At 37.7% G+C, this 26,720-nt stretch overlaps 1 protein-coding gene across 2 annotated transcripts in view; it reads right to left on the bottom strand.

Moving 5' to 3' along the window:
• ITGB1 (integrin subunit beta 1) overlaps positions 1-26,720 on the bottom strand; it is a 45,631-nt gene that overhangs the window by 14,012 nt on the left and 4,899 nt on the right. For both annotated transcript variants that reach the window (XM_082479414.1, XM_082479415.1), the window contains exons 2-11: positions 11,120-11,189; positions 10,817-10,902; positions 9,083-9,305; positions 6,953-7,123; positions 6,413-6,651; positions 4,921-5,076; positions 3,909-4,004; positions 2,889-2,978; positions 2,022-2,162; positions 1,673-1,875 (exon numbers count right to left, since the gene is read on the bottom strand). In XM_082479414.1, coding sequence (XP_082335540.1) covers positions 1,673-1,875; positions 2,022-2,162; positions 2,889-2,978; positions 3,909-4,004; positions 4,921-5,076; positions 6,413-6,651; positions 6,953-7,123; positions 9,083-9,305; positions 10,817-10,902; positions 11,120-11,189 — 1,475 coding nt within the window. The remainder of the gene's footprint in view (positions 1-1,672; positions 1,876-2,021; positions 2,163-2,888; positions 2,979-3,908; positions 4,005-4,920; positions 5,077-6,412; positions 6,652-6,952; positions 7,124-9,082; positions 9,306-10,816; positions 10,903-11,119; positions 11,190-26,720) is intronic.

The raw sequence follows: 26,720 nt of genomic DNA, 5'->3' as shown, positions 1-26,720 counted from the left end.
GTCATCTTTCAATAAAAAGACTTCCCATGAACAGCAATTACGCAGAACAGTAAATGCTCTTCAGAGCTGCTGAGCTGAAATCTTTGGGGATCAGCACTTCTCATTATTAAGGCTAAAGTATCAATGAACAAATGGAGGTCGTTCTTGTTCCCAGCAATGACTGACAAACTGTTGGGGGGCATCAGTCAGAGACAACGGTTCCAACAGGAAACTGCTATTGTTGCAAAAGCAAAAGGCTGTTCTTATCCACAAGCCTGTTCTCCTCCACATGAAATCATGGGGTAAACTTGATATCTTTGTCATTGGTGAAGAAGTCTTTCTACACGAAGGTGGGAAAGTCTGTTCTCCTTATTTACAGGGAACATCAAAAACTCACTGCAAAATGGAGCAATGGACCATAAATACTGTCTCTAAAGTGGCTTATTCCTCAACTTACAGAATACTAAGCAGTTAGGGGGCCATACCGCAGTCTTTCAAACACCCCGTTTAACCACCAACTTCACCATGCAGATGTTATTCCATACTACACCAAAAGTCCTCCAAGAGTTAAGTCATATCTTTTGCTTTATTTTTAATAAATCATATAGTAAACCACGAGGAATGAGAATTTTACATCTTATTTCAGTTACAGTTCACTGAGCGGGAACCAATATTGTTTTCTGAAGTCCTGGATATTGTTTTCCTAGAGAAGATATTAATTCCATTCTGCTCTTACCATTCTCATTCTCAAGGGTTTCCAAGAGGAAACTGTTTTCACTTTTGGTGTAGGTTTCTTGAACCTTCTTAAACCTTGACTTACTAGGTTGATCTTCAACCAGACTCCACTGACACTCTACGATTTTGCTCTGCGTTCATAATGTGTAATTCCAGAAAGTCCAGTATCATTTTACTTAAAATTTCAAATGTGTAATAAGGAATACATGTGTAATCTAATCCCTGTGATACGCAATAATGGACATTTCAAAGGCATAAGTACACAACAAATTATATATATTTTGAAAGATTTATAGATTAGAAGAAACATTGTAAGAAGACCCCAGAAGGTTAGAAATAAAGTAGGAAGAAGAGAATGGGATGTCATCCAAAATAAAAGGTGGTTCTATTATGACTTTTTACTCTTTCCTGCTCTGAAACAATTCGTGCCAATCTGGGTAGGAGCTCCTACCAAAAAATTAGGAAGCCTTTGATTTTCTTGAAATCAAGAGACCTCACATTAGAAGGTTATAGTTAGATCAGTATGAATACTTGCAAAAACATCACAAAGTAACCCCATTCATTTTGTCCCATAAATCCATAGTTTTGCCATATTATATGGACCTCAAAATTAAATAAAGAAACAGAAAAAGCAGCAAGACCTACATTCTTTTAAGGACTGACTCAAGGCTAAATTTGAAATCTGACTTGTATAACAGTGCCAGTCTAATGATCAATAAATACTATGAATTCCAGCATAGGGATTATTGCAGAGATAAGGCAGTATTTCAAAATATCCTAGAAGAAACAGGTCTGTAACAGTAATTCTTGTCCTTTCACTAAAAAAAAAAAAAAAAATAGTAAGCCCAAGTAAACCCTATTTAAGGAAACAAAGGTCTTGCTTGTATTTCTTTTTCAAAAAACAAACAAACAAAAAAAAACCCCAAAACCCAACAACCCCAAATGTCCATTTATTTACCTGCATGCACCACATTCAAATGTTCCATTTCCTTCATGGCAGGCTGGACTGTTAGGTTCGCCTTCACTTTGACACTGACATTCACAGATGAACTGGAGATTAATTTCCACTTCTTCAGTGAATCCCAGTGGTTTAATTTTAATGGTTTCATTTTGTCCTTTCTTTGGACATTCATTAGCTGTTACATTAATCTCAAATTTAACCTGCAAAGAAAAATAAATGGAATCCGCATTACTAAAAGGAGTTTTGTCTGTATTATAAAAAAAAAAAAACCAAAACCAAAACCAACTGTGTTGGACATTTTAAGTGAATTTCATATTTGATTAGCAGCAGATATACTGTAAGTTACCTCATCTCCAATTGAAATGTTGGAACATTTCCTTCCATCTTCTTGTGTATCATTCACGCCATTCTTGCAGAAAGACTTATAACTGATTGTCACTCCTTTTGGTAACTTAGTGTTTTCCAGGATAACCTCTGAAGAAAGGGACTAGAACAACAATTATTAGCTAACTTCAAACTGAGTTACAGAGAGAACATGATACAACTATGCACAGTCTAGGCACCAATCCCAAGGGCACACTGGAACTATAAGTTCCAATGTGCTGAGAAACACCAGCCCAGGACTGCCCACAGTCACGCCGTGGTGACCCCTGCTCAAGGGTGAACCCTGTTATGCAGGGTCAGGACAGGTCTCTATGGATGTTGGAGGCACCTGTTTGCCCCACGTACTCCAGGAGAAAAATGGGGTTCATTTACACAACACAGCTGTGAAGAAAATATTTTAGGGCCAAACCCTGAGGTCCATGAAGTTGATGTAGACATTTTCTTTGGGGTCAAGAGGTTGCGAAATGGCCCTTTTCCCTTCCACATGGAAAGAAAGCAAGGACTGAAGATGCTGAAGAAACAGCAGGCTTTTTGGTTGTGGGTTTGATTTTTTTTTTTCAAAAGGAAAACACGGTTGATAACTTTTCTTTGTAGTTTTGCTTTAAGTGGCTTTAAGAGTACGTCTTTCTTGTTATCTAACCTCTTATTGCTAATGTCTATATGCCTGATGTGGTTTTACTGCAATGGCGGTATTTTTATAGTTTAGTGTACTAACTTTCTATTTTGTAGAAAAAGAAAATAAAATCCACCTTGGAGTATCTGCCTGAAAAACTCATAACAACTTAAAAGCAAGAAAAATAAGTAGAACCCAAATAAAATCTGAACTTACATTGTATGCATCAACAATCAACTGAATCACATTGCTGGAGTTTGAAGACAATGTTCCCACTGCTGATTTTGGTATCAGATTTTTCAATTCCTTTCAATATTTACAAAAATAAAAGGAAAATTACAGTCTTACTAACATACAAAGCATAATTTGTACTATAAATATCTGTATGGTGACATAATGCTTTAGTGGAGTAACAAGTCAAGATCTTCAAGTCAAGTACTTCAAAAAACAAGGCTAAAGCACTGCCAGTGAACTTCATGATTTTTGAGGTTATACACAGCACTACAAGTATAAACAAATACCCAGCCTTTTCTTTTTCTCTGTGTTTTCATGTTAAATTTGGTAACGGAATACTAAGACCTTCTCCTGTACAAGTTGACCACAAACAATATACCTTCAAGAACTTAAAGAAGCACCACCACACGTCCATTAAAGATAGGCAGGTAAGAGATGATTTCCAGTGAAAAAGAAAACAACCTTACAATTTGACTATTTCTAAAACCAGAAAAATACCTTCTTAGGTTAATATGAGGAAAAACATGCATCTCCTTTACACAGTCATTTCCTATTTCACAATCACATCCAGCAGTTTAGTTAATTTTAAACATCAGAAATATAAATAAACCACAAAGGAGAAAATATGCTCTTTCATAAGAGTGTTTCTTGATTCAGTGTCCACACCCCACTCAGCTATTTTGCTGTAAAATTGTTCATAAAAAGCAGCACTGCAAATACGTTCTCCACTCCCTCCAACCTATAAAGTATGAAGAGGGGCAAGGAGGAGGGGCATTTTCTCCTTGGAAATTGCACACGCACTCAGTATCCACTTGACCAAGTAAAAAAGGCTTAATAATAAAAACATTAATTGCAAAATATTACTTCCGCAATCAGTTACTTCCATGCTTATTTTAAATTCAAATCAAGCAATTTTAATGATTTCAGAGAAAATCCGAGTCAGTCTTTGTGTCTGAGGGAAAAAACGTACAGAGACCAGAAATATGTCTGATTTTTTTTTACCTTATAAACTGCCTGAAACTCTTCAGTAACAGCAAAGATTGTCTGAATATTGTTCTCACTAAGCTTCTGTACCAGATGAGCAATAGAGGGATAATCCTTTAAAAATTAAGCATAAAACAGAATTCAAATTTGGGACACATGCCAGAATGTAATCAGAAAGACTTCAACATCATAAATACAAATCACCTCTAGAAACATAGGTAAGACTTCTAAGTAACCAGCTTATGGCACAGTTCTAAATCAAAACAACCTCTGAAAACAAACATGCATTGAAAATATTCCATGTATGCCCCATGAAGGTAAGTGGTTTTTTCCACAATAACATTATTGTATTCCCTTCCACTTAAAGTCTCCACATTTAGTCCCTAATCTCAATGTTCTCACAAAATTAGCTTATCTCAGTGAAAACTACTACCTTCTGCACTGTTTCATAAAGAAAAGATGAAATAAAATTGAATTAATTTTACATTTTTATTGAGCAATACTCAATTTTAGGAATATGTGAGCACATAAAAATTTGTAAAACTTATTGTGTTTACCCCGCCCAGTAAATGTTCTTCTTTTCATCTTTTGTCTGATCTACCTATCAACAAACCATGAAGTCAGTGTTGTTAAGCATACTTCTATCATAAACTTTGCACCATAAGATTTCAAGCACTCTTAAAAACCTGACAAAGAGCTCTCTGTTTTACATTATTTTCTGCAGTAGTAAAGTACTTCTGAACACAAAAACTAGCGAAATTATAAAATAATGGGACAGAGCCACCACAGTTTGCCAGTGGACACAAATCAGTGTGAAAGCTGTCATTTCTTGAAATTTTCCAATCAAGACAGAATTAATTCTTGCACAGTTGCTTTAGTTAAGCTAAAGTTACTTGATGTAATACAGAGGTAAACGGGTAAAGTTCAAAAGATGTATTGGTCTGAAACCGTACCAGATGACCTATTGAGTTTTTTTGAGCTTAAACATCACAAAATACTAATTTCCCTAGAAGACAATGTAAAGACTTACGTAATAGTGGCTCATTGTGTACATATTATTTTCCAGATGACATTTTCCATCATTTGGTAAAACAATTCCACCAAGTTTACCATCTCCTGCAAAGTGAAATCCAGCATCTGTGGAAAACACTAATAGTCTTGTAACATTTCTCCATCCAATTTGTTCCTTGGGAAACAAACAAATGGATTTTTAGTATTTTGCACCAATCTATTTTACAGCAACACTTGAGAGACAAATGCATGAAAAAGTAGATAGACTTAGGAGAAGACATAATGCAAAAGTGTCACCCTGGAGATTGTATAATTCAGGCAAACCTCGAAAGCACTTGCATTTAATTGTCTGCTCTAAAACATCTGCTCTAAGACTTTTACCGAAGGCCAGAAACATTCTTTTTGAGATGTACTTTGGTCTGTTCAGTTGTCATTAGAGTATCTGAAGAGCAATAGGGTTTTAGCAATTGGGTATGTCAGTCCAGTTCTTTAATACAACCAAGTCCACTTCCATGTCATTACCATGCAGCACAGGACAACATTAGTGTGAAGAACACTGCTGCAGCCTTGATTTGAAGCTTATTGCTTGCCCAGTGCTAGGCTCTGAAGAATCATCAGGCTTTGCCAATGTAGTCCAGATTTGTACTCAACACAGAGCTTGCCAGAGGATTGCCCTTTTTCACTGTACCAAAAGCATCCTGAGCCACAACTGCAGAGCCTAATTCTGTAATTCATCCTTTCTTATTTTTTTTTTAAATTCTTCCAGAGTTGAAGCCCCAGGTGATTTAGGGGTAGGAGGCCATTTAAAAGGTCACATAAAAACCAGTTACCACAAAATTTAAAAAACAACAAAAAAAACCCCAGAAGGTTTATGTTTGACACCGCAGTTTTAAAGTAAGACTCCAGATCGTTTCAGAAAGCCCTGACTACATTGATCAACAGCATAATAATACAGTAACAAAGCAGTGAACTTGGATATGACTTTTTTGGAAGTCCATGCTGTACAAGTGCATACAATGGTCCATCAGACTATGGAAACAAAGAAGAATGTAGTATATAGATCAGATCTTCAAAAATAAACAAAAATCAGGTCTCTATCTACTTCTGCCTGAGAAGCTAGCAGAATTTACAGTTCACCAAACTATTCTGAAGTAACAGCTAGAAGAAGCGTATAAAGCTTTGAAATAATTTGAGAATAGTTACTTTTTCAGGATTTCATACACCTGTGAGCAGAATTTGCTGCCTCTTTTATAGCAACCCTTAAAAACATTGTGTTTGGAAGGCATTTATCTGCTGTGAACACGACCTCTAACTGGTACTTTCACATTTCCCAGTTTCATCCACTCACTAGAGGCTTCTACAAAAGACAAGTGCATATATCCATGCAGTCCGCCTAGTCTACCTTGTCTTGCTTGCATGAGATGACATGTTCAAACATCAGCCATCATAAAACGCTAAGGCTGTATTCAAAAAATTTCATCTAATAGTAAAGAAAATCAATACATACTTACCCCACAAACTGCAACCTGCATTATTGCATCAAATCCACCTTCAGGAGAATCTAAATTCCCAGAAATGTGCTGTTTACCTACAAGTTCATTGAATTTATTTCCTTCACTGGTAAGGCTAAGCACATTTTTATAGCTAAATGGACTTGTACAGTTCTGGTCACCTGTACAAGGATTTCTGAGTTTGGCTGGTGTTGTACTTATATATGGCATCACAGTTTTCTCCACAAAAGAGCCAAAGCCTAGGACAGAACAATAAAAAAAATGGTAAGTTGAAGAATGGAATTTTCTTATTTATATCATGATACAATAGAATATAAATGTATTAGAGCTGAACTGACATCAGAAATAACTCTCCTACCTGTTTATGTTTCACCTTCTCCATCAACACCAAGTAGTCTTACATTCCTCAATAGGTTCTATATATTAGAATATCTGTCATAATACTGCTAATTTTAAAAAATTACTCTTCACATGTAATCATATGAAAACACCAGGAAGGAAACGATTTTTTTTTTTTTTGAATAGGCAAATCTTTCTTACCAATTCGAAAGTCTGAAGTTATTTTTCCCATTTCTACCATCAGAGCCGTTCCAAGACTTTTCACATTCTCTAAATCATCTTTCATAGAATAGGAGAGGTCCATAAGATAATAAAGGTCAATGGGGTAGTCTTCAGCTCTCTTAAATTTTAATGAAAATGTTTGGGGTTCCCCTGTTTCAGAGATTAAACAACAAGCAAAAGCCATTAAAAAAAAAAAAAAAATCAACAACTGCACTGACAAGAAAAATGCCTTTTTAAGGGAAGTCTTTGAAATACTGGTGGAGATTTTGAACTCAAGGTGAGTGATCTTTTTCTCCTGTTAATTGAAATGCTTAACAACAAAGCACGATGAAAAAAAATGTCCAGGGGTATTTCTTTCGTACATCCAACTTCATACTTCCAAGGTATTTTATCGCTCCACAGAAAATACTAGCCAGACAAAAATGAAGACTCTCTCAGTTGCTGCAATTTCAAACCTTGATACTTGCAATAATTTTAACAAGGTTCCTATAAGATCAAATCACATGAATTTTCTGCATCTACTTGCATCCAAGATGACACAAAAAATTAATCAGGGTTTAATTTTTAAAAACCAACATTGTTTAAATAGGTTTATAAAAGACAAATCAGTTCTGAACAGAATATTTCAAGATATTTTACATCAAATACAGGCTGAGAGTGCAGAAAAGGCAGTGAGACAATGGCAAGCTACTGTTTGTTGCAATTGTAAGTCCAGACCCGGAGTCTTGCCAACAGAAGCATGTAGTCTTATTCTGATGTTGGAGGACACTGCAGAAGAACTACCCTCCTCATAAAATGGAAAAGTAATCTTTTGTCATGTATATATGAAATAATGAATAGAATTAGAAGGTTTTTTCCCCCCCACCCCCTTCAGTCACTGAAGTTAAAGGGCAATATTGTTTGCTAATTATTAAGCAGACTTAAGCAGCAGCATTTGCTTAATGTGAGAAAAACTAGTAAACCAGGGAAAACATTAGATGGGAAAAGTGAACAGCATATGGATCACACAGCTATGCAGCATGGTTTTCACAAAAAAAAAAAAAAAAAGCTTTAGATTTTCCTCAGCTACTGTTTAAAAGAGCCCACACAGAAAGCAAATATCCCCCTCTGCAACCACACAGTCCCTTATCAGAGAACTTGTGACCAAGTGAAGTGCTTATAAACAGAGTAATAATCTTTTGGGTAGTTAGGTTCTAGTTGCCCAGGTCCCTCATATGTTCTGATGAACAAACTTCTGCATTGACAGAGGGACCATAATTTGGTTTGAAGCTGAAAGGGTCACATTAAAAATAAATAGGGGCACTACCACAATTGCAAAATAACTTACTTTCTTTTCCTTACCTCCCCTCTCCTTATTGTGCTAAGCTTCTTCAGATCATCTTGCATTTATTAAGGCAATCACCACCAAGTAGCTGACCCTGAGTACAAGCTCTTATTCCAGGTAAATATAAGGTAGCTGTTGCATGCATCTGCAGTACCTATGAACTCTCCTTAAGGATAAGCTCCATTATGCTCAAGTACTGTATGGGCTACTAGCCCTGCTTTTTTCCCCCTCATTTGAATGATACAAAATTCTCTTTAGGGGCTGGAAATGGTACACAACTACTTTGTTCTCATTGTAGTCCTGTGTCCACATCTTTAGCCTCTGGAAACTAGGTATTTTACATAGCAATCCAAAAATCTTCCTGCATAGCTACAAAACCATTCAGTTCAGACATGTAGACTTTAGGTGACAGTAGTACTTCAGCGAAAGAAAATGCTCTCCTAACTTCTTCTGCGTGCTCCTCTACTTCCATTCTATGAAGCCATACTATAAAAAAAATCAACTACAAATTCCTGAAAACAAAACAATTTTACCTTTCTGATATATCTATAAATGCATGCTGTATTTATTTTCTCAGAAGTTATATTGGGAACAAGAGACAGAAATATTCTATCTAACCTTTCATAAAAATCCAACAGTATTTGGAGTATCTAAACTCCTGGGGCTGACATGAATGGCTCTGCTGTCATGCAGGTTATCTGAACAATAGTAGTTTCTGTAACAAAATGGTTACATGTTCAAAACAAAAAGTGCAGATGTGAACACTAGAATGAAACTGTCCTTACCGACTCTTAGTTTCAGTACTAATTTTTGTGGCTGGATCTGTGTAATGGCTTCTGGTTTCAGCTTCTCTGCAGCACCTTTCTTACGATTCGTTACTTCTCTATCTTCAAGCACCTGTTTGCTACCTCTGGGATTTTCTATATCTTCCATAGGACAGCCTTTACTCTTTAGTGCTGCCAAGTCATCACATCGGGCAGACGTTGGTTCTCCTTCTTGCAAGAAGTCCTAGAAAACACAGGTAAAAGAGTATCAAGTTTACAGCTATGTGCAATTTGTTATACTCTATCCACAATAACACTTTTTACTCTGTATTTTTTTTCAAGTGCAGTAATAAAACACATAGTCTTGAAAGACGTTAAGTTGTACTAAATAAAGTAGTGACTACTATTTAGTCCAGGAGTTTGCATCTACTTGACTAATCTATATATAAGAAGTAAGCAAGATGAAAGGAGAAAAAAAAATGCCCAATGTCACCTCTGACAGAAGCAGGACATCCTTCTGAATTGGCAACTCTAAAAGTGACAGCAGATGGGAAAAGCTCTCATCTTCACGTAGCTGTCAATATCGTGAACCATTTGTACAGCCTACTTGGCAACTACCTTCCCTTTTAACTAACTTTTTTTTTTTTGAAAGGCTTTAATTAGAGATTATGTAAGTGTACCCTGCTACTCCACAACTAAATAATGGCAGTATGCTGACAGAGCAGGGGAAAGACAGACGACAACTCTTATTTTGGGGAAATTCAATCAGAAAGTAAGATCCATAAGCAAAACCAACATGTAACCTTGTTCTGAACAACAAATTACCATTACCTCAAACCTAAAAATACCTCTACCCTCAAATATGAATAAATAAGACTTCTAATTGAGAAACTTGGCAATTCTTATCCGCCCCCCAAAATATGCATATAAATAAATCTATCTTAAAGCTTGACCATTCTTGATGACTAGGACCTACCACGAATCTGACAGCTCAAGGCCAAATTTTAAAGTCAGTCAGTGTCATTAAATGTTTAAAGCTTAAGCTGATTTGGAGGACATTAAATAGTTACTATAGAGAAATATACATTATAATCTCCTAGCAAAATACAGGAAAATTTCCCAGTTTTCACCAACAAACCGAACAAAGAAAGCATTTTCTTCTGTTTCTGAAGACGACACTTCAGCATATACTGATTAAGTCGCACAATTTAAGATCACCTTACATTTTGTATTTCCTGAAATTAATTTTAATTACGTAAGAAAACACTCTTTTTAGGTTTCATACTGAAACAAACAACCCACCCACACAAACCAATCTCTCACCCTCCAAGTCTACCAACAACAGAAATGTAAAACTTGAACATCTTTCATAAAAGAAAACCTTCAATCTCTTCCCCTTCTCCACCTATGTCTAAAATTACTTCTTACTCTAATGTCACTGGAAGAATATAATTAAGCATACCCAGACAGATTCCATGCTGGAATGACTTTAAATAACTATGAGACAGCCTGTGGGATCCGTATACACTTAAGATTTAGAAAAGGAGAAGTAAACACATGGTGAAAAGCAATTCTACTCAAACCAGGACATCGGGAAAATCATAGTATCTGAATTTTTAAGTACAGATAAGTATCAATTTGAAGAGCTACAGGAAAGTGTTATTAATGAACACAGACATTCCTATACATTTAAAGTACTAAAATTTGAAACCAAGGGAGAAAAACAAACCATAAAAGGAACTTTGCAACACTTACTGTTTTTTTACACCAACCACAGTTTGGTCCTGCTTGTATACATTCGCCACATGATTTGGCATTAGCTTTTATGCAGTCACTTCCACCTAGCAAGGAACACAGATCAGTCACTTCATTTATAAAAAGGTGCTAACAACAACAGAATTTTAGTTTGTTTCATTCTGGCTTTGTAAACTAATTTCTAACTACAAACCAGCCACTAGTACTCATCTAACAATGAGGTATTTATCTACATAAATAACTGCCAAATATATATAATTTCAAAGCAACATTAAACTACTGCAATGAAATCAAGCGACTGACCTTGTTGAGCAAATCCATTCCATATCAAGCAACAGAGGACGCCAGCCCATGTGAGCAATTTTAAATTAGTCTGAAATACATAAACAGAAGACCAAATTGTATGATTTATCGAAACAAGTAAACAAACAAACAAAAAGCTTGCATGAAACTGCACACATGTAACTGTGTTTTGGAGGAGACAAGGAACATGGAGCAGATGCAAATCAAATTATACCAGCCGGAGAGTTTTGCTCTTATACAACCAGGTTGGTGGGCTAAACTTTATATTTAGAAGACATCAAACATGGTAGCTTCGTCTTAAATTATTTTGAAATACTCTTATATTAGGTAAACCAGCAAGCTGTGAGAAATTGGGAAATGCTGTTCAGTCAGGGAGAGGGAGGACAAGAACCCAAACCAATACATTAACATTCTGTTAGCACCTTATAAAAAAAATATTTATGCTCTGAATGTTATCAGAGAGACACTCCTAAATAAAGATACCACAGAAATACAGACGGAAATGGAACTTCTCTATTCAAGTCTCTGTTTTAAGATAAACTTCAAGACCCTTTCCAAAATACTTTCCTCAGAATCTTCAAAGGGCATTTTACAATGTCCTCTCACAATATGTAACATAAAGCATCCTTGATACAAACTCAGCTCCCTTCTTTTTTTTCTTCCGTAGACAACAGAAAATTAATAGGTACCATTCTTATCAAAGAAAAAACATTCTACCCTTTGACAGTGCTACAAATCTTAATGAAAGCCTGGCAAAAAAATACATACATACAAACAATATAATCTATATGTTTTATGAGACAAGATTTGAATGCTTATAAACCACAATTTAGGGTTACTGACTTGGTTTTTTTTCCCTAATTAGTGGTGAGACTTCACTTAGTACTCCAGAGTTAGGATTACGTTCTAAAAATAGGTTTCAAATAGACCATTTTTTTCTAAATTTTCTTCTACTCTAATAGCCGGTAGTCAGCCAGAGCCAGTTGTCACATCTTTGAAATTTTCATACTATTTTAAATTCCATTTCTCTTTTATTCATTATAAGAATTTTGAGAACTTGGACCCTGGCTGCCAATTTCCTTGGTCATCCTAAAATGTTATTACTAATTAAAGCCTTTCCAGTCATCCTGGAAACATCAATATTCTTAATACCTTTTTGTTCTAAAAAAAATCTTGCGATATAGCCAAGGAAAAGTGAATTTGGCAGTGTCTTTTAAAATGAACCTGTCATTTTCTAGAAGATGTGCTACTATTCACATAAATTAGCAGCAAAGTGAGCAATGCTTAAGTTAGCACAGCAGTTGAGCTTTGATTTTCCCACACTGATTTAGGGTCATTCATAATTGTTACTCTGCACATCCAGCCAGACCTAACAAAGAAGGGATAGATGCTTTAAAAATCTCATGGAGAAGGTTTCAAACAGAAGCCAACCATTTGCTAACAAATTGTGTCCAAAAACAGTATTAGAGGGTTCATATTTTTCTGCTAAGTCATTTTGGCCCACTCTTCTCTTCAGTGGATGCTGTAGCCAGAGGGTGGGGGGGAGTTTAGACATAGGAGAATTAAGAGAATTTGCTATGGAATGACTTTGATAGATGTAATGTATATGCACATAAGAAATTACTGATTAAAAAAAACAAAGAAAAGTTATAATTCACAGTTCAATTTTACTATTGAGCATTACTTATTGCACATACCTTACTCCATTCTTTCCCCTCTGCCCATCGCTATAGAGGTGATCAGTCCTTCATTCACAAAACACTCTCTTTTATGAACACTCTTTTATCAAGTTCCCTCTGTAAGCAATCACCTAAATCAAACTTGTGCAGCCATGAACCTTGATGAGAGGGGAACCATGACCCAACAAGTGTAAGTGGTAGACAGACAAAGGGACTCAATCAAAGTTAAGAGAGAGAGAGAGTGGTTACACGGTGTAGGAGCACATCTACTGGAGTAGGAGTCTGAAGGGAAAAGCCTTACCAGGTTGCTCAACTTTTAGGTTCCTTCTTTTCTGGTTTCATGGTAGATGTGTTCTGCATTTAACAAACCTTACTTCCCACAAATGAAGGGATATTTTGCTCCTCTAGCAGAAGTTTTGCTTTAAGTTACAGTCCAGAACAGGGTGGGCTTTTCAGTAAGAAAAAAAAAATTAAGCTGCTGGCATCAGTTTAGTACTGTCTTTTCTGTTAGCTAAAATGAGAAAATTATAAACAGTTCACCTTTTTAGGGCAGACTAGCAGCGGATGCACAGCAAGCCCATGCAGACTATATAAATAAGTCAGCAAAGATGTGACACAGTGCTAAAACTATGACTAAGACCATTTGGAAGAGAACCGTTCCTGTGGAAATGCATCCGCATGATGAATGTAGTTCTGGGCACAGATTCCCCGTAAAGTTAACAAGGAAAATGTCCTCTTCCATATATGGCTAAGCCAATGCCTCCTAAAGCAAGCTGCCTGCCCTCCAACACACGCTAGCGCGCTTCCTTTACCTCCACTGTTTAATAGCTTTTCCATCTGCTGAGTTTTGGAAAAACTCAAGTAAAGATTTGCTAATTTGGATTCAATTCTGATTGTTCTTTATGCAAGCAAAGCCAGGTGCACCCTTCACACTCCAAACCGGCTCCTGACCCCCGCAGCAGCCTGGCCACAGCAGCATCAAACAAGTCTTCTGCGTGTCACTGGTTAGTACTGTGCATTGCCCTGTTGCAGATTTTTCTATTAAGTGAATAAACCAAAACAAATAATGTCTAACTACACTAGACAGCCAGGAAACCATTGGTGGAGCTGGAACTAAATCCCGTGTCAGTATTCAACCACAGATGACGAGAACAAAAAAGAACTCATTGTTACAAGAAATAAATGATTTTTTTTGTGCAACATTTACATATTTTCTATTATACTTGTTCTCCCCTTTTTAATTAAGTCCTTGAAAAATATCCCAGAATCCTTGAAAAAGTGATTTTTTTTTTTCCCCCCCGTGAAAAAAAGCAGCTCAAAGCTTACAAAAGGTAAGCTTGCCAAGAATTGGAACCTCTTTAACAACTATATCACCAGTTGGATCCTTTTTAAAAGGCTGCCAATGGTGTGCTGTTGAAAAATTGATTTTAAAATTATTTCTGCACAATTGTGAACCGTACTCTATATTTGTTAAATATTGCAGGAAGACAAACATGGATATAACCTTCAATGTTTGGGCTTGCTGCTTCCCGAGTATTTTTGCTAATTGTCTCTACAAACAGTAATGCTTGAAATTAATTTTTTCTTTCTAAAACCAGCTTTGATGGAAATCTCTGGAGCTTCTAATTTGAAATGAGAGACTCATTAAGTGACAACAGGAAAAAGGAAGGATCAATTCTCCATAGTGAGACTAATTTTGAATTTGCAAATCAAATATTTGGCACCTTCGTATTCTGCTAATCATCACAACATTTAGAAACTAAATTTACTCATCCACAGCACTGAAACCTTTTGCAGCCTTTTCAATTTATCAGAACAGCAATAGCATCTGTGCAGAAAAGCAACTGGACAAATGAGATCAAGAAAAAAGGGTAAGAGTTAGAGAGACATTAATTCCTTTGAAATCAAATATGGAAGGCTATGCTGCTCTCTTCTCACCACTCTTCAGCTCAGCATTTCACCCACCAGACACAGGTCACAGTTTATAACACTGCCTTAATACTGGTATAAGGCAACAAGCCATTAGGCCACTGCAGTACCGTTCCTCATCCACCCCAGCACTCCAGCAGCCACCAAGCCAATGCCAAGCAGAGGCAAACACTACAAGGCACCTGCCTCTACTCTGTACTTCAGTGTGCCTTGCTGCAAAGCTCTCTATTGAAATACATAACCACGCTTCAGACCACAGGGGAAGCATACAGTAAGAGCTGAGCTGTTCTGCAGAAGCCACCTTTTTGAGGCAATAACCAGACAACCTACTTATTCACATCCCCACACACCACTCTAATTACTCTTATAAACCTAGAAATGAATAAGCAACTCACTTTTGGACTAGAGTTCATGCTTCCTGCAGACTGACACCTCTTTGCATCAGCTGTGTTTTTATGAGTTTAAAGCTTGATTCAGAAATGCTGTATGGAATTGATCCCTCCTAGAGCCGAGATCATGTTTACTGTCACTTTCATCTAGTGTAAGGATGGAAAGTCACTTAAGAGAGCTGCCCCACCCTCCTTGTTGATTATTCACCCTTGTTAATCAACCTCCTGGTTGTTTATTCTTACTGCTTTCCTTTCTGGCCAGTGCTAGCACTAGTGCAGCCACCAAGGAACACTGGAGCGAGGAAAAGATCTGGCTCAAACACTAGTCCAACAAAGGAAGTGGCTAGTTCAGCCATCTGGGTACAAAAATGCTTGTCCTGGCATGGCAGAGGTGATGAGATGGGGATGGAGAAAAAGAGAACTGTGGGTAAAAAACCCAAAACACAAAGGATATTACTTCTCAGCCACAGTCCGTGGCTGTATGCGGGACTACACTGGTCACACAGTCAGCCCCCACCCCCAGTCATCAAGGCTCTGATTATAAAAAGAGCAGGAAGAGATATGTTTCTAAAATAAGCAGAATTAGTCTCTAGAGATGCCTGTTTCAGGACTTGATGGCTACCCTGCTAAAAAAGTTCCTTCTTTCCTCACTCCAGAAGCTGTACGGGCTTTAGCTGAGGGCCATGCTTTTCAGCATGTATTTTATGGACTGGCAAGACAAATCCCGTTCACATTTCTGAGAAAAAAAAAAAAAAAAAAGAAAAAAAAAAAAAAAGGCGGGGGGGGGAAGGGGCGCAGGGAGAGAAGGACACCCATTTTCTTAACTGGAGGAACCAAATAACCCCAGTGACATGGGACAGCAGTTACACAGACACTACAAGCCTCTAGCAATGACCCACACCTCTGTAAGCACACTCCTGACAGTCACAACTCCTACAGCTGATGTTGTTAATTACAAACCCAAATTTGCCTGGACATGCAACAACTCTTAAGCATGTCTGCTTGTACAACAATTCATTGCAAAGCAGCAATTCACTATAAAAGAAAGCGGTAAAATGGTATCTTGCTGCTCTGTCTTGAGAGTATATTGCTCAAAGGCACAGGTACAGAAATTAAAACATTTCACACCAAGGAGTTACTTTTAATTACAACTTCTAAGCTTGTGGTGTTGAATTTCCAATGAATCTTAAATAGGTATTTCTTCATTTGTGACCTCAACAGCTATCTTATTTACTTAATCAATGTAAATGTTACTGTAATACTGAGTTATAGCTGGGATACATTGCTTGCACAGTAAATTCTAGGACCACCAGATCAAGAAACTACTTGATGCATTCTTCTTCATGGAAGTGGAGATTTGGGGTAAACACAGATGGTGGAAAAGCAAGAAACCTGAATCAAAGAACCGAAATCTTAACTCACCCTGCAAAACTATCTGTTCCCTGAACACGGACCAGCCCTATGATGGCTGCCCTTCACAGAGAGACCCAGCTCCCCACCTTGCACCATCAGAGATGAGCCAGCGGAATAGCCTCATGTAGGGAGAGTGAACTCAATGGAAACAGTCAAGATGGACAACAAAAGCACAGTCTCAAAAGCAGGACTTTGCAGCACCCCAATCCAAATCAAAATGCTAGAAGTAAGCTTGTTTTCCATCTACTGGCCTACCAACAGCATGGCTCATTCACACCGCAGTGTCCTTTCTCCCCCTGGCAACCTTGCAGACATTAATGGAGCAGGTTTTGAACTGCTTGCAGTAATATGGAAAGAATGGGATATTAATCCAGATTAATGTGCAAAATAAGAAATTCTTTAGCACTGGAACAGCTTTAACACAAAAAAAATCCAACACATCATGACTGCTTACTCAAAGCTTTAAGGTATAACCACTTCAGCTACCGTGACACTACAGGATAAAAGAATCAGCAGTACTTCACATGGGACTTCATTTCTCTCTGTCAGTTATTATCTCTAAGTTAACAGAATAAAACAAGCACAGTCACCAAGTACTCATGATAAGCACTTCCATAACTACTTTGCTTTAGTGGGGCATCATTTGTTAAAATGATATATAATAAACCAGTTAGGACTTTAATTTTAATTACAAAGAGTTAAAATGTACAGGAAACTAATTTTCTGCTTAGGTTAGGGAGACCAGTGTGGTTATCTGAGATTATCTGCCACAACTAATGTATGTCACCGGTTAGTTCAGAAGATCCCCCTGCAGGGGTAGGAGTCCAAAAAAAGACAATAATACACATTTCTGCATGCTAGAACCACAGGGAAACATACCACAATTCTGCAGATTCTGCATGGAAACTACTGTGCCCCCTCCTAGGCTCAATAAGGCAGACACACATGGTAACACAACTGGTTTGCTAAGACTCCCAGTTACAGTGTATTACTACCCATAATTTATTCATACTCACAGCTCTAAAAAATTTCAAGAGATCAAGTTGCTTAAAATTCACCAAAAATGACTGGATTCAATGGGAAAAATCAATAAGTGTTAGGTTCTAAAATAGACTTGTGGGTCCAAAACCACTACTGAAAACCTAGCACGGGCACCTGCATTGCATCGCCTCTTCAGCAGAATACATGAAAACGTTCATGTACAAGTAACCAGCAGACTGAGGCCACAGCTCATGAGAACAGATCTGGAAGGCTGTTCATGGTATGGGCTTGCATCCCCAGAGTACCGGGTGTTTGTTAGTTTATATAGCACACAGCTGCTTCAAGACAGAACAGCTAACTTCACAAGCACTCACACGGTTTGACCATACTATTCCTTTTTATTGGTATTTGTTTCTGGATTCCACACCAGCCCTCAACTTACAGTTCTAGATAGTGGAACAAAAGGCAATTAGGTATTTTTCTGAAAAGTATTTTTTGGTCTTGATTCGAATTACTGAGTGGAAACAAGTCCACCCAAGTTAGGTGCCTGGCTGCAGGGAGGGGGGTGAAGACGGAGATTCTTTTTGATAGAACACATAAGTTTCCTGTATAATCAGAAAAAAGAGGTACTGATTTCAGAACAACTGCAGATGATAAAGTTTTCTGATATTTGGTATCTCTCCACCTTGAGAAAGATAAAATGTAGTAGATTCAGTTGTGATAGTTTGCATGACTGAGGGTGGTAATGGTCCCCAGGTATTTTACAGCACTGAGGCATACCCAAGAAGTAAGACAACTGGGCTCCAGTCCCTCCTCAGCCCCAAAGGGTTTGAGTTCACATTTCGTGGGAATGTTCCATCAGCCTACAGGATATATTAGTAAGAGCTCTCTCCACCGCTTTTATTAAACCAAAGCTGCTATGCAACCAAGAACGAAAGGCATAGAGACAGAAAACGAGCTGATAAAGTTTTGACTCTTGTTTATCTACTGAAGCACTCAGATGGTGGGAGGCAGAAGAAAGATGTAAGTGGGGTTCCAGATCCTGTTCCCTGTAATATATATATATATACACACACAAAACAGATTTTACAGCACACTGCCAGTGGATAAAAGCAAAGAGAGTCTTAGGACAATGATTTGGAGTATGAACTTTATTTCTTTATCAGCAAATGCCCTAACCTGTAGGAAAGTGAAAGGAAACAGATGTACGTTCATGTTCAGACAGGAAGAGAGCCTGGACTGCAAGCCTCCTGTATCGCGCATGACTATCTCACTAGTGCACACTGCGCTAAGTCCCTCTCTAACTGCAGAACTGACCAATCTGAACTATGAGGACTACTCTATGGACTAAGTTAAAGTGAATACCTACCCTTCAACAAGCAACCAAACACAGCCAGGGAGCTTCTGGTAAGCAAGGAGAGACCTACTGAATTTAGACATCTATGGAACATAGCAAAGCTATTTAATCAGGATAGATTACATACCATGTTTTATTTCATGGCACTGTACTTCTATACACGTTTTCATTGGCAAAATCTATTGATAATTTCACTTAATGACAAACAAACTCCTGCAACCAGCTGCAAACCTATGTAAACCTGCATAGTAAATTGTAAAGAACACTAGTGCTGCTAAAGCCTACCAAATTGGTCTTTTTATAATATATTTCTGTTCAAGGAGTCACACAAGTCCAGATTTCATTCTGATGATGGTGACAGAAAGTAAAAGAAAGAGCAACAATGCTCAGGGACAATGTGAAGATGCTGCCACTGACAAAGAGCCTTCACCTGTGAAGTCAGCAAACCCCAAGTGCACCACCTTGATCTCTTCCCTTTGTTCTGATGTCTTTCGGAGAGCACTGCGGTGTGGGCAGGACTAACATTGGTTAGTCAGCACCACTTTTGAAGCAGGGACCTTTTTTCAAATAGTGTATGTATATACTGCCATGAACAAGTTTGTAATTCATGGCTAGACCTCCTTAGTACTACCATACCACCAATAATTATTAATTTAAGAACGCACCACTGTATTAACCATCTTTGTCCCTAGCTTGGCCCTAATGCTGACAAAGATGACTATTTGTATAATGTTTTCTTGACCTGTTGAATCATAACTTGAAGTGAAGATCACACAGTTTAGGAGTTGCTTTGGAAAGCATCTTGATGCTTGAAAGGCAAGCAGTCACAGCTCATGTGAACAACCAATCTGTGTACGACCACCACATTTAGGAAGTCGTTTAAGAGCCAAACGAGGTACTCTTTCTCATGACAATATTATTTTTTCTACACAGGTTTATTTAGATATTTTTAACAGCAATTATCCACACGACAACTGTATTTTGGAAAAACTAGACTAACAAACAGATGCATTGTGCTTAGCATTCAACATCAAATTAGGAGAGAAATACAAGTCTGCATATTCTCAAACGGAGCAGGCAGAGCCCTGCAGCTACACCTAATTAAAACACCAGCAATATGCTTTTACTGTTTATTACCTTTGGCTTATACCTAGTTTCAACTAAAACATTTGCATCTTTTTCTGAAAAGCCAGTTTGTAACTACTTCTTGCTACTCTACACCTCCCAAACTATTGTGCTTAATAAAATACAGACTAAAAAAGCAGAACACCCCACCACCACACACCTGCACTCCTCTTTTTCACTAAGAAATCCCATGTTGGTGCATCTTGCCCACAGAAAGCTGGGATTCCTACAAGGACATTATGAAGCTCCTAGATTTTTAAGCAAGGACAAAATAATAAAACCTATTCGTACACTGCTTATACTAGCATGCAAGCACACCACAAAGACAGCACCTCTCTAAGGCTAAACAGTTAACACACCAAGTCCATGGGTACCGATACTGTGGTTGAAACTACTATTTTCTGTATCTACAACAGCTTCTATACATGTGCTTGAAAGCTTCCTCTTTAAGGACAAATATATAATGAGGACATGTAAGTGCTAAGAACCAAAACATCTAATTCCCCCGCCCCTTAAAACTACTGCTATCAAAAATATCCGAAATATCAATTTTCCATACTCTTGCCAACAGAAGTTTCCAGTAGTCCATCACAGCCTTAATGACTCAAAGCACATTGTATCCATGAATTTGTAAGAATTCAAAATTCTCACTGTTATTAGTAGGCATTTTTCCATAACAAATATTTCAGTGTTTTCATTATTCTAAGCACCTCTTCACACAACTGTGATTAAAACATACCAAAAAAACCCAAAAACCCAACTCTGTTGTTTCATCATTTTTCAAATGCTCTTAGATCCATCAGTCATTTTTGCCATGGTAATTTAATTTCTCCTCTTGTTTAAATGAGACACATTTTTCGGCGGGGGAGAGTGTGAACTGAATATTTAGCTTGTTTACATAGGTCTTGCTAGTCTACAAGACATCTTGGCTAAGTTTAGCATTTCCATCTCAGACAGATTACAATTAGGAGTGCCACATAACAATTTAAGCCATTCTAGTAGAAAACACGGGTGTCTGTTCCTTCAGGTAGTATTAAATTCCCACACACTCTGCACCACTTACTACTCCCATAAAAAGACTATTTAATTTAGCGCAACTTAAACCTCACATTCATCCACATGGGGAAACGAAAAGTTTAGTTAAACGTATAAATGCAGCTCTTACACAGTTGACTGTAACTGATGCTTCTGAAGCTGTACTGCCTTAGAACTGTCCACAACCGTCACAACATCTGGCTAAACTTACTTTAATCTAAGCTTTTCTTTTAAAGGAAAAGCAGAACAGAAGCATGTACATTCTTAAGTAAAAAGCTAAAGAATTCCAGTTAATAAAATGTCTCGCTCATCTATTTCTTTAAGAGAAAACAATTGCAAACGTCTTGCTGGCTATTGCTGCAGGTACTGCAGGAAGCCAGAAGCTGGCACACCGCAAAGGGCAAAGTCAGCGGAAACTCCGCCGTTACATGGCAGAGTTCACCCACCAGTAACTATCATTAACGCTCAGGGCACAGTTTCAGCAACCAAAACCAAGATGAAAGCTAACTGCTGCTGAAAGGAACAGCAGCGCTGCAGCATCCCCACCTCCAAAAAAGCAACCTCTGCCCCCGTGCTCCCACTCGTGGACCTGCCCCACCATCATGCCAAGCCAGCTCCGCTTGCTGTGCTGGCAGAGCGATAACTTGAATCATCCCTTTCCCCTCCACATCAAAACCTGCTTTCGGTAAGCCTCAGCAAACTGAACCAGACCTCCAAATGGGCAGAGAAGTGTGGAGGAAACGACTTCTATAAAGTGGCAGTTAGCTGTCAGACTGATTGACCTCCGAAATTACACTGTGCTCTTTGAAGGCTGCTAATCCAGGCTGCCACAGGCCCACCTTCCTTCTCTGCTGGCCTTGAGGAAATTGCTTGTGAATGCTCTGCAACACAGCCAGCCAGTTTGGGGACCTATTCTGATTTTACTTTTTTAATAGGTTATTAGAATACATTAGTTGGCCAAAAAAATTAAGACAAGCGAAGAACAATGAAGGTTGGTTTTGGTGTGGGTTTTTTTGGAGGGGGGTGGTGGGGTGGCAAGTACGTAGAATAATGTTTACAGATAGTATCCAAATATTTAATTGCAAGTTTTTTTACAAGTTTTACCATTCCAACACAATTTAGAATGAGACTTGTACTGAAACAACTCTCATCCTCAACACACGTTCAACATTGGGTAAGTGGCAGGAAAATGACCGTTCAGAAACAATAAAAAACTGGTCATCTCACAGAACTACATACAGCTTTATAAATCTGTATCTATCTATGAGATTGTTTAATATATATCTAATTCTACATGTATTTTATTTTATGTATTTGTGTGATATATTTTTATATATATATCTATGTGAAACTAATGATGATTATTAATTCAATGGCAGTGACAACTGGCTAGGGATAAGCATACAGTGAAACTAACAGTGGACATCATCTAGATTTTAATCCTGAAGTTTAAGTGCTTGCAAAAAGCTCACCAATCTCTGGAAAATAATTACTTCAACCTTAAAATACATAGGTTTTTTTTGTTTGTTTGTTTGTTTGTTTTTTAAACAGACCCATCCCAAAGTACTTTAAAAAAAGCAGTACTTGCCTGAAGAACCTGCCTACTAATACACTTCTGCTTTCCAGAGCAGGATTTTAAGCCTGGAGTCCACAGGCTGTTTCTAAGAGGACTGCAAAAGATAATAAAGAGATGAAGTTTTGCAAGGGAGCCAAGTAGATCTACCAGTTTGCTGCTACTGAATGGAGACAGCTCAACTTCTCCAGGCCCTAAAATTCCCCACTTTGCACCCTTCATCTATCTGGTGCCAACTGTGGACGATACTTTCACCTCTTATACGGAGACAGTGGAACAAGTTGAGCAATAACTCCTTGCTGAGTTATTTCTCACCTGATCTAGCAAGCTAAGATGGATTACTCAAGTCAGAAGAGCACTGAAGCATGCCCGAGCAGATGCTGTGAGGTGCGACAGCAGTTTATGCCAACTTATCTCTGGACTATCACAGCTCACAGTCCTCTCACTATGAGCTGCACGTTTTCCTATTCCTTCTCTTGGTCCGAAGCATGTCACTAGTAACGTATGTGGTAACACAGTTGAAATAGCTGATCTAGTTGAAAACTGATTTTTTGCCAATCTATTTTTCAACCAGATCAGCTACTTCACTATGACTTACTGTACAGCCTTATGACTTCCACTGCTGATGCAAGGAGGATGGCAAGACTACACAGCTGCTACAGGCAGAATGAACAGTAAGGACCTACATTGGTATAAATTGCTGCAGAGCCATGTTCCTATGAAAATAAAACACGTTTTTAGTTGAATTCATGGTTGAAGGGCCACTGGAACATTTTACGAAATACGAAATTCAGGTAAATTTGAAAACCACTTGTCTACTGTGGAGTTTTGAGTTATCACTAATGAGTGAGTTTTTTCTTTAAACTCTGTAGAGACTTAGTATTAAAATTGCTTCCAGCTACAAGCAAGTGTTAATCATACCAAATACAGACATTATTCATTTAGGAAGTGAAACTGCATTGTGAGTTATGCACCAAAAAGAGACAGTATCTATGCAAGCTTTTGTATCACTATCTAAACACTCTCTAGATTGGTCAGCTGGATGTGACAGAAATGCCAGCAGCAGTCTTACACACTATAGTTACTCTTTAATGCGAAAGTTGAGTTTTTCACTGAAACTGGTGATATCAGCAACATAGCTATATAACATTTTAGTCTAGCCTTTGAAAAGTTATGTAAACAACATACTTTGTGGAGGGAGGCAACACATACATAGAAAACACAATAATGTTTGCCACTGCTTGTCAATTTTATGATGCACTTTAAACAACCTATAGCTGATATGTGTAGTATATTCTTCCAAAAAAGGAAATTTGCTGTTTCCTTTTTTACACTCAAGTCCACACCCAGGAAAAATTACACTGAAATTCCTGAACACTAATTTCTCACACAGACTTGTATTTACATAGAAATGACAAAAACAGCACAAAATTTTTTTCCCCATTTTTGAATTGTATAGTAAAGGCAGAGAACAAATCTTATCTGCTAAAATGTTACACTTACAGAATGTTTTGGAAATGTACGTAGGCTACATTCGCACACAACTGAAAGACAGATTTTTAATCTATTCTGACACAAAACCAGCAAACTGACATTTGAAAAATGGTCAAGCCTTGTATTTTATGCAGATGGGCTACAGTACACCTTTCAGCATTGGGACAATCTTTATCTAGCACCAGAAAGCGAGCACGTTAACATACACTAAATACAACCTTGAGAAAACACAAAAGGAACCTCAGAGAAGTAATTCCTGACTTTATCCTATGCCCACGAAAACTAAAAACCACCCGTGTAATAAGAAAAAAAACCCAGCCAGAACACACCAGCAGCACATAATCAACTTTGCTTACCCTACTCAATCTTATGGATGATGCTAGCAAAGATTTCCTCATTTCTCCTTTTTATTAGGAGAAAAGGGGGCATTTCACTTGCTGACTGAATGAGCATGATGTCTTCAGCCACTACACTATCAAAGACAGTAATAATATGAGAAGTTATGCCAATGCAAAATTTAATCCCAATGTAATGAAAACCAACTGCTAAAATGCGTCATCTTTTGATGCCTAGGAGACTGCTTTTTATTTAATATCAAAAATATTATGTTCTTTTGTATTTATCTCCACCTCAGAAATAGGTTTTCCTTTTAGCTGTACTCACCTTCACACACAACACTTTTACCTAAGATCTGGAAAACCAGAGAGCTGAGGGTCTAGGCAGAGCTTGGATGTTACCCAATTTAATACTTGAGCAACTGAATCTACAGAGGATGCCAGCCAAGCTACTAGAATGCCAGGTCCTTCAAATGACCTCCTACGGTCCCCGATATGCTCCTGATATTCAGGTTACCCCACAACTCACTGGGAGAGCATCCTGTGATCTTCTACTTTATGGCAGTGCAAGGCAGTGGGTCCTGCCAGCCTACAAAGACACAGAGCAGATGAGGACAGATCAAATGGCTTCACAGAGCAGCTAGCTGCACAAGAGGCAGACACAACTCTCGGTGCCAACACCCGAGGTTAGCACCGTGTTAAGACACACTAAACTACAATCCCACCAAATAAAATGAATAAACCCTACAATGACAGCTTATCCTCCTTTTTCCTTTGCAAAAGGGAACAGTCCCAGCATCCTTATCTCAATACTTACTTCAAGGTCAAGGCTATGCCAAACCAGACATCCCGGCCTCCGGTTTCTTTTTCAAAACCATGACCTCAGGGACGAAGCACACATTAATATCCAAGATACTACCTTTGACTCACAATATCACCATTTCCTAAGTGGAATACTGACTCTTTCTAAATTAACCTAATACAATTATTTTTCTTCTCTTTTAAATAACCACAAATCAGTCATCTTTGCATGAGGTAAGTTCAGCGTTTCAGTTCAGCCCAATATATAATTATTGTTTTTCATTGTACCACAAAGGATGAGAAAAGAAGAAAGCTTTCACTTTTTCCGTTAAGCTTCCACATCAAAACTGCCTTTAGTTGCACAGCTGTAAACATAACAAATTTGTTAATAGCCATAACGGAAAAATTAACTACATGTGAGTACTTGTACGTAGCATGTATACTACACAGATATTGATAGCTTAATGCAATAAGAATCCATATAAACCATGGCTTTCTTTCCTGCTTATGTACTAGAATATACCAAGAGCAGAAGTCAAAACTAAGCTAAGTCAAAACTAGGACTAAGTTAAGCTTAAGTGATCTTGTAGTGAACAAATCAGAAATAAGTAAACAAATATTATGTTGATCGTTTTGGGGAAGAAAATACTGGCACTAGATATTGAATATGTCACAGTTTATGAGCATTTTGAGAAGAATCTGCACTTAAAAATTGTCTTACAAATTAGAAATTTAGAGAAAATTACTGTAAACAGAAAACTAATGATTTGTTGGCAGAATGTGAGAACTGCATTGATTTATCAAAGATACGCAAGATGTTTTTCTGTGGGAGAAAGAAGAGAATGGTGAGAAAACACCAGTATCTTCTTAGCTCTTACTAGCAATAACAAAGTTAAGATTCTAGACTCAATTTTGTTACTCAAAACTTCCCACTCTAATAAAAAACACAAGAATACTAATGATATTTTGCTGCTGCTGCTGGAAAAGAAACAAAGCACAATAAACTGCTTTTAAGACAGAAAACATACTTCATAAACCTTTCGAAAGAGAAATTGAGAATGATATAGACAAAAATCACTCTAATATACGAAGAGCCTTTACTCAGAGATATCCCAAAGATTACAGGTCAGGTAGGAATCTTATTCCCAAAACTTTTTCCAAAAGAAAACATTAATATTATAGTCACATCAAGCTACTTTCCCTACCGTGTGCTTGGTTAATGTGCAAATTTTGTGCTAAATTAGTAACTTCACCATCTCTGTGAACATTTTCAATCTGTTAATGGGAGAATACCATAGCCTAGGAAGTCCACTAACCACTCTGATTATTCTAAGAATACAAAAGTAAAAGAAGGTGGTTATTACAAAAATACAGGTTGATTAATGACAACATTCTGCTAAAGAGCGCACCCTTAGTACTGTAAAAGAAAACTGTACTATTTAGTGATGCATAACAAGGTGCCCAGTGTCTCATTTTTCACTCACAGTAGT

The sequence above is a fragment of the Vanellus vanellus genome (genome assembly GCF_965231255.1).
Source record: "Vanellus vanellus genome assembly, chromosome: 2".
NCBI lineage: Eukaryota > Metazoa > Chordata > Aves > Charadriiformes > Charadriidae > Vanellus > Vanellus vanellus.
This window is presented reverse-complemented; position numbering and strand designations above follow the sequence as displayed.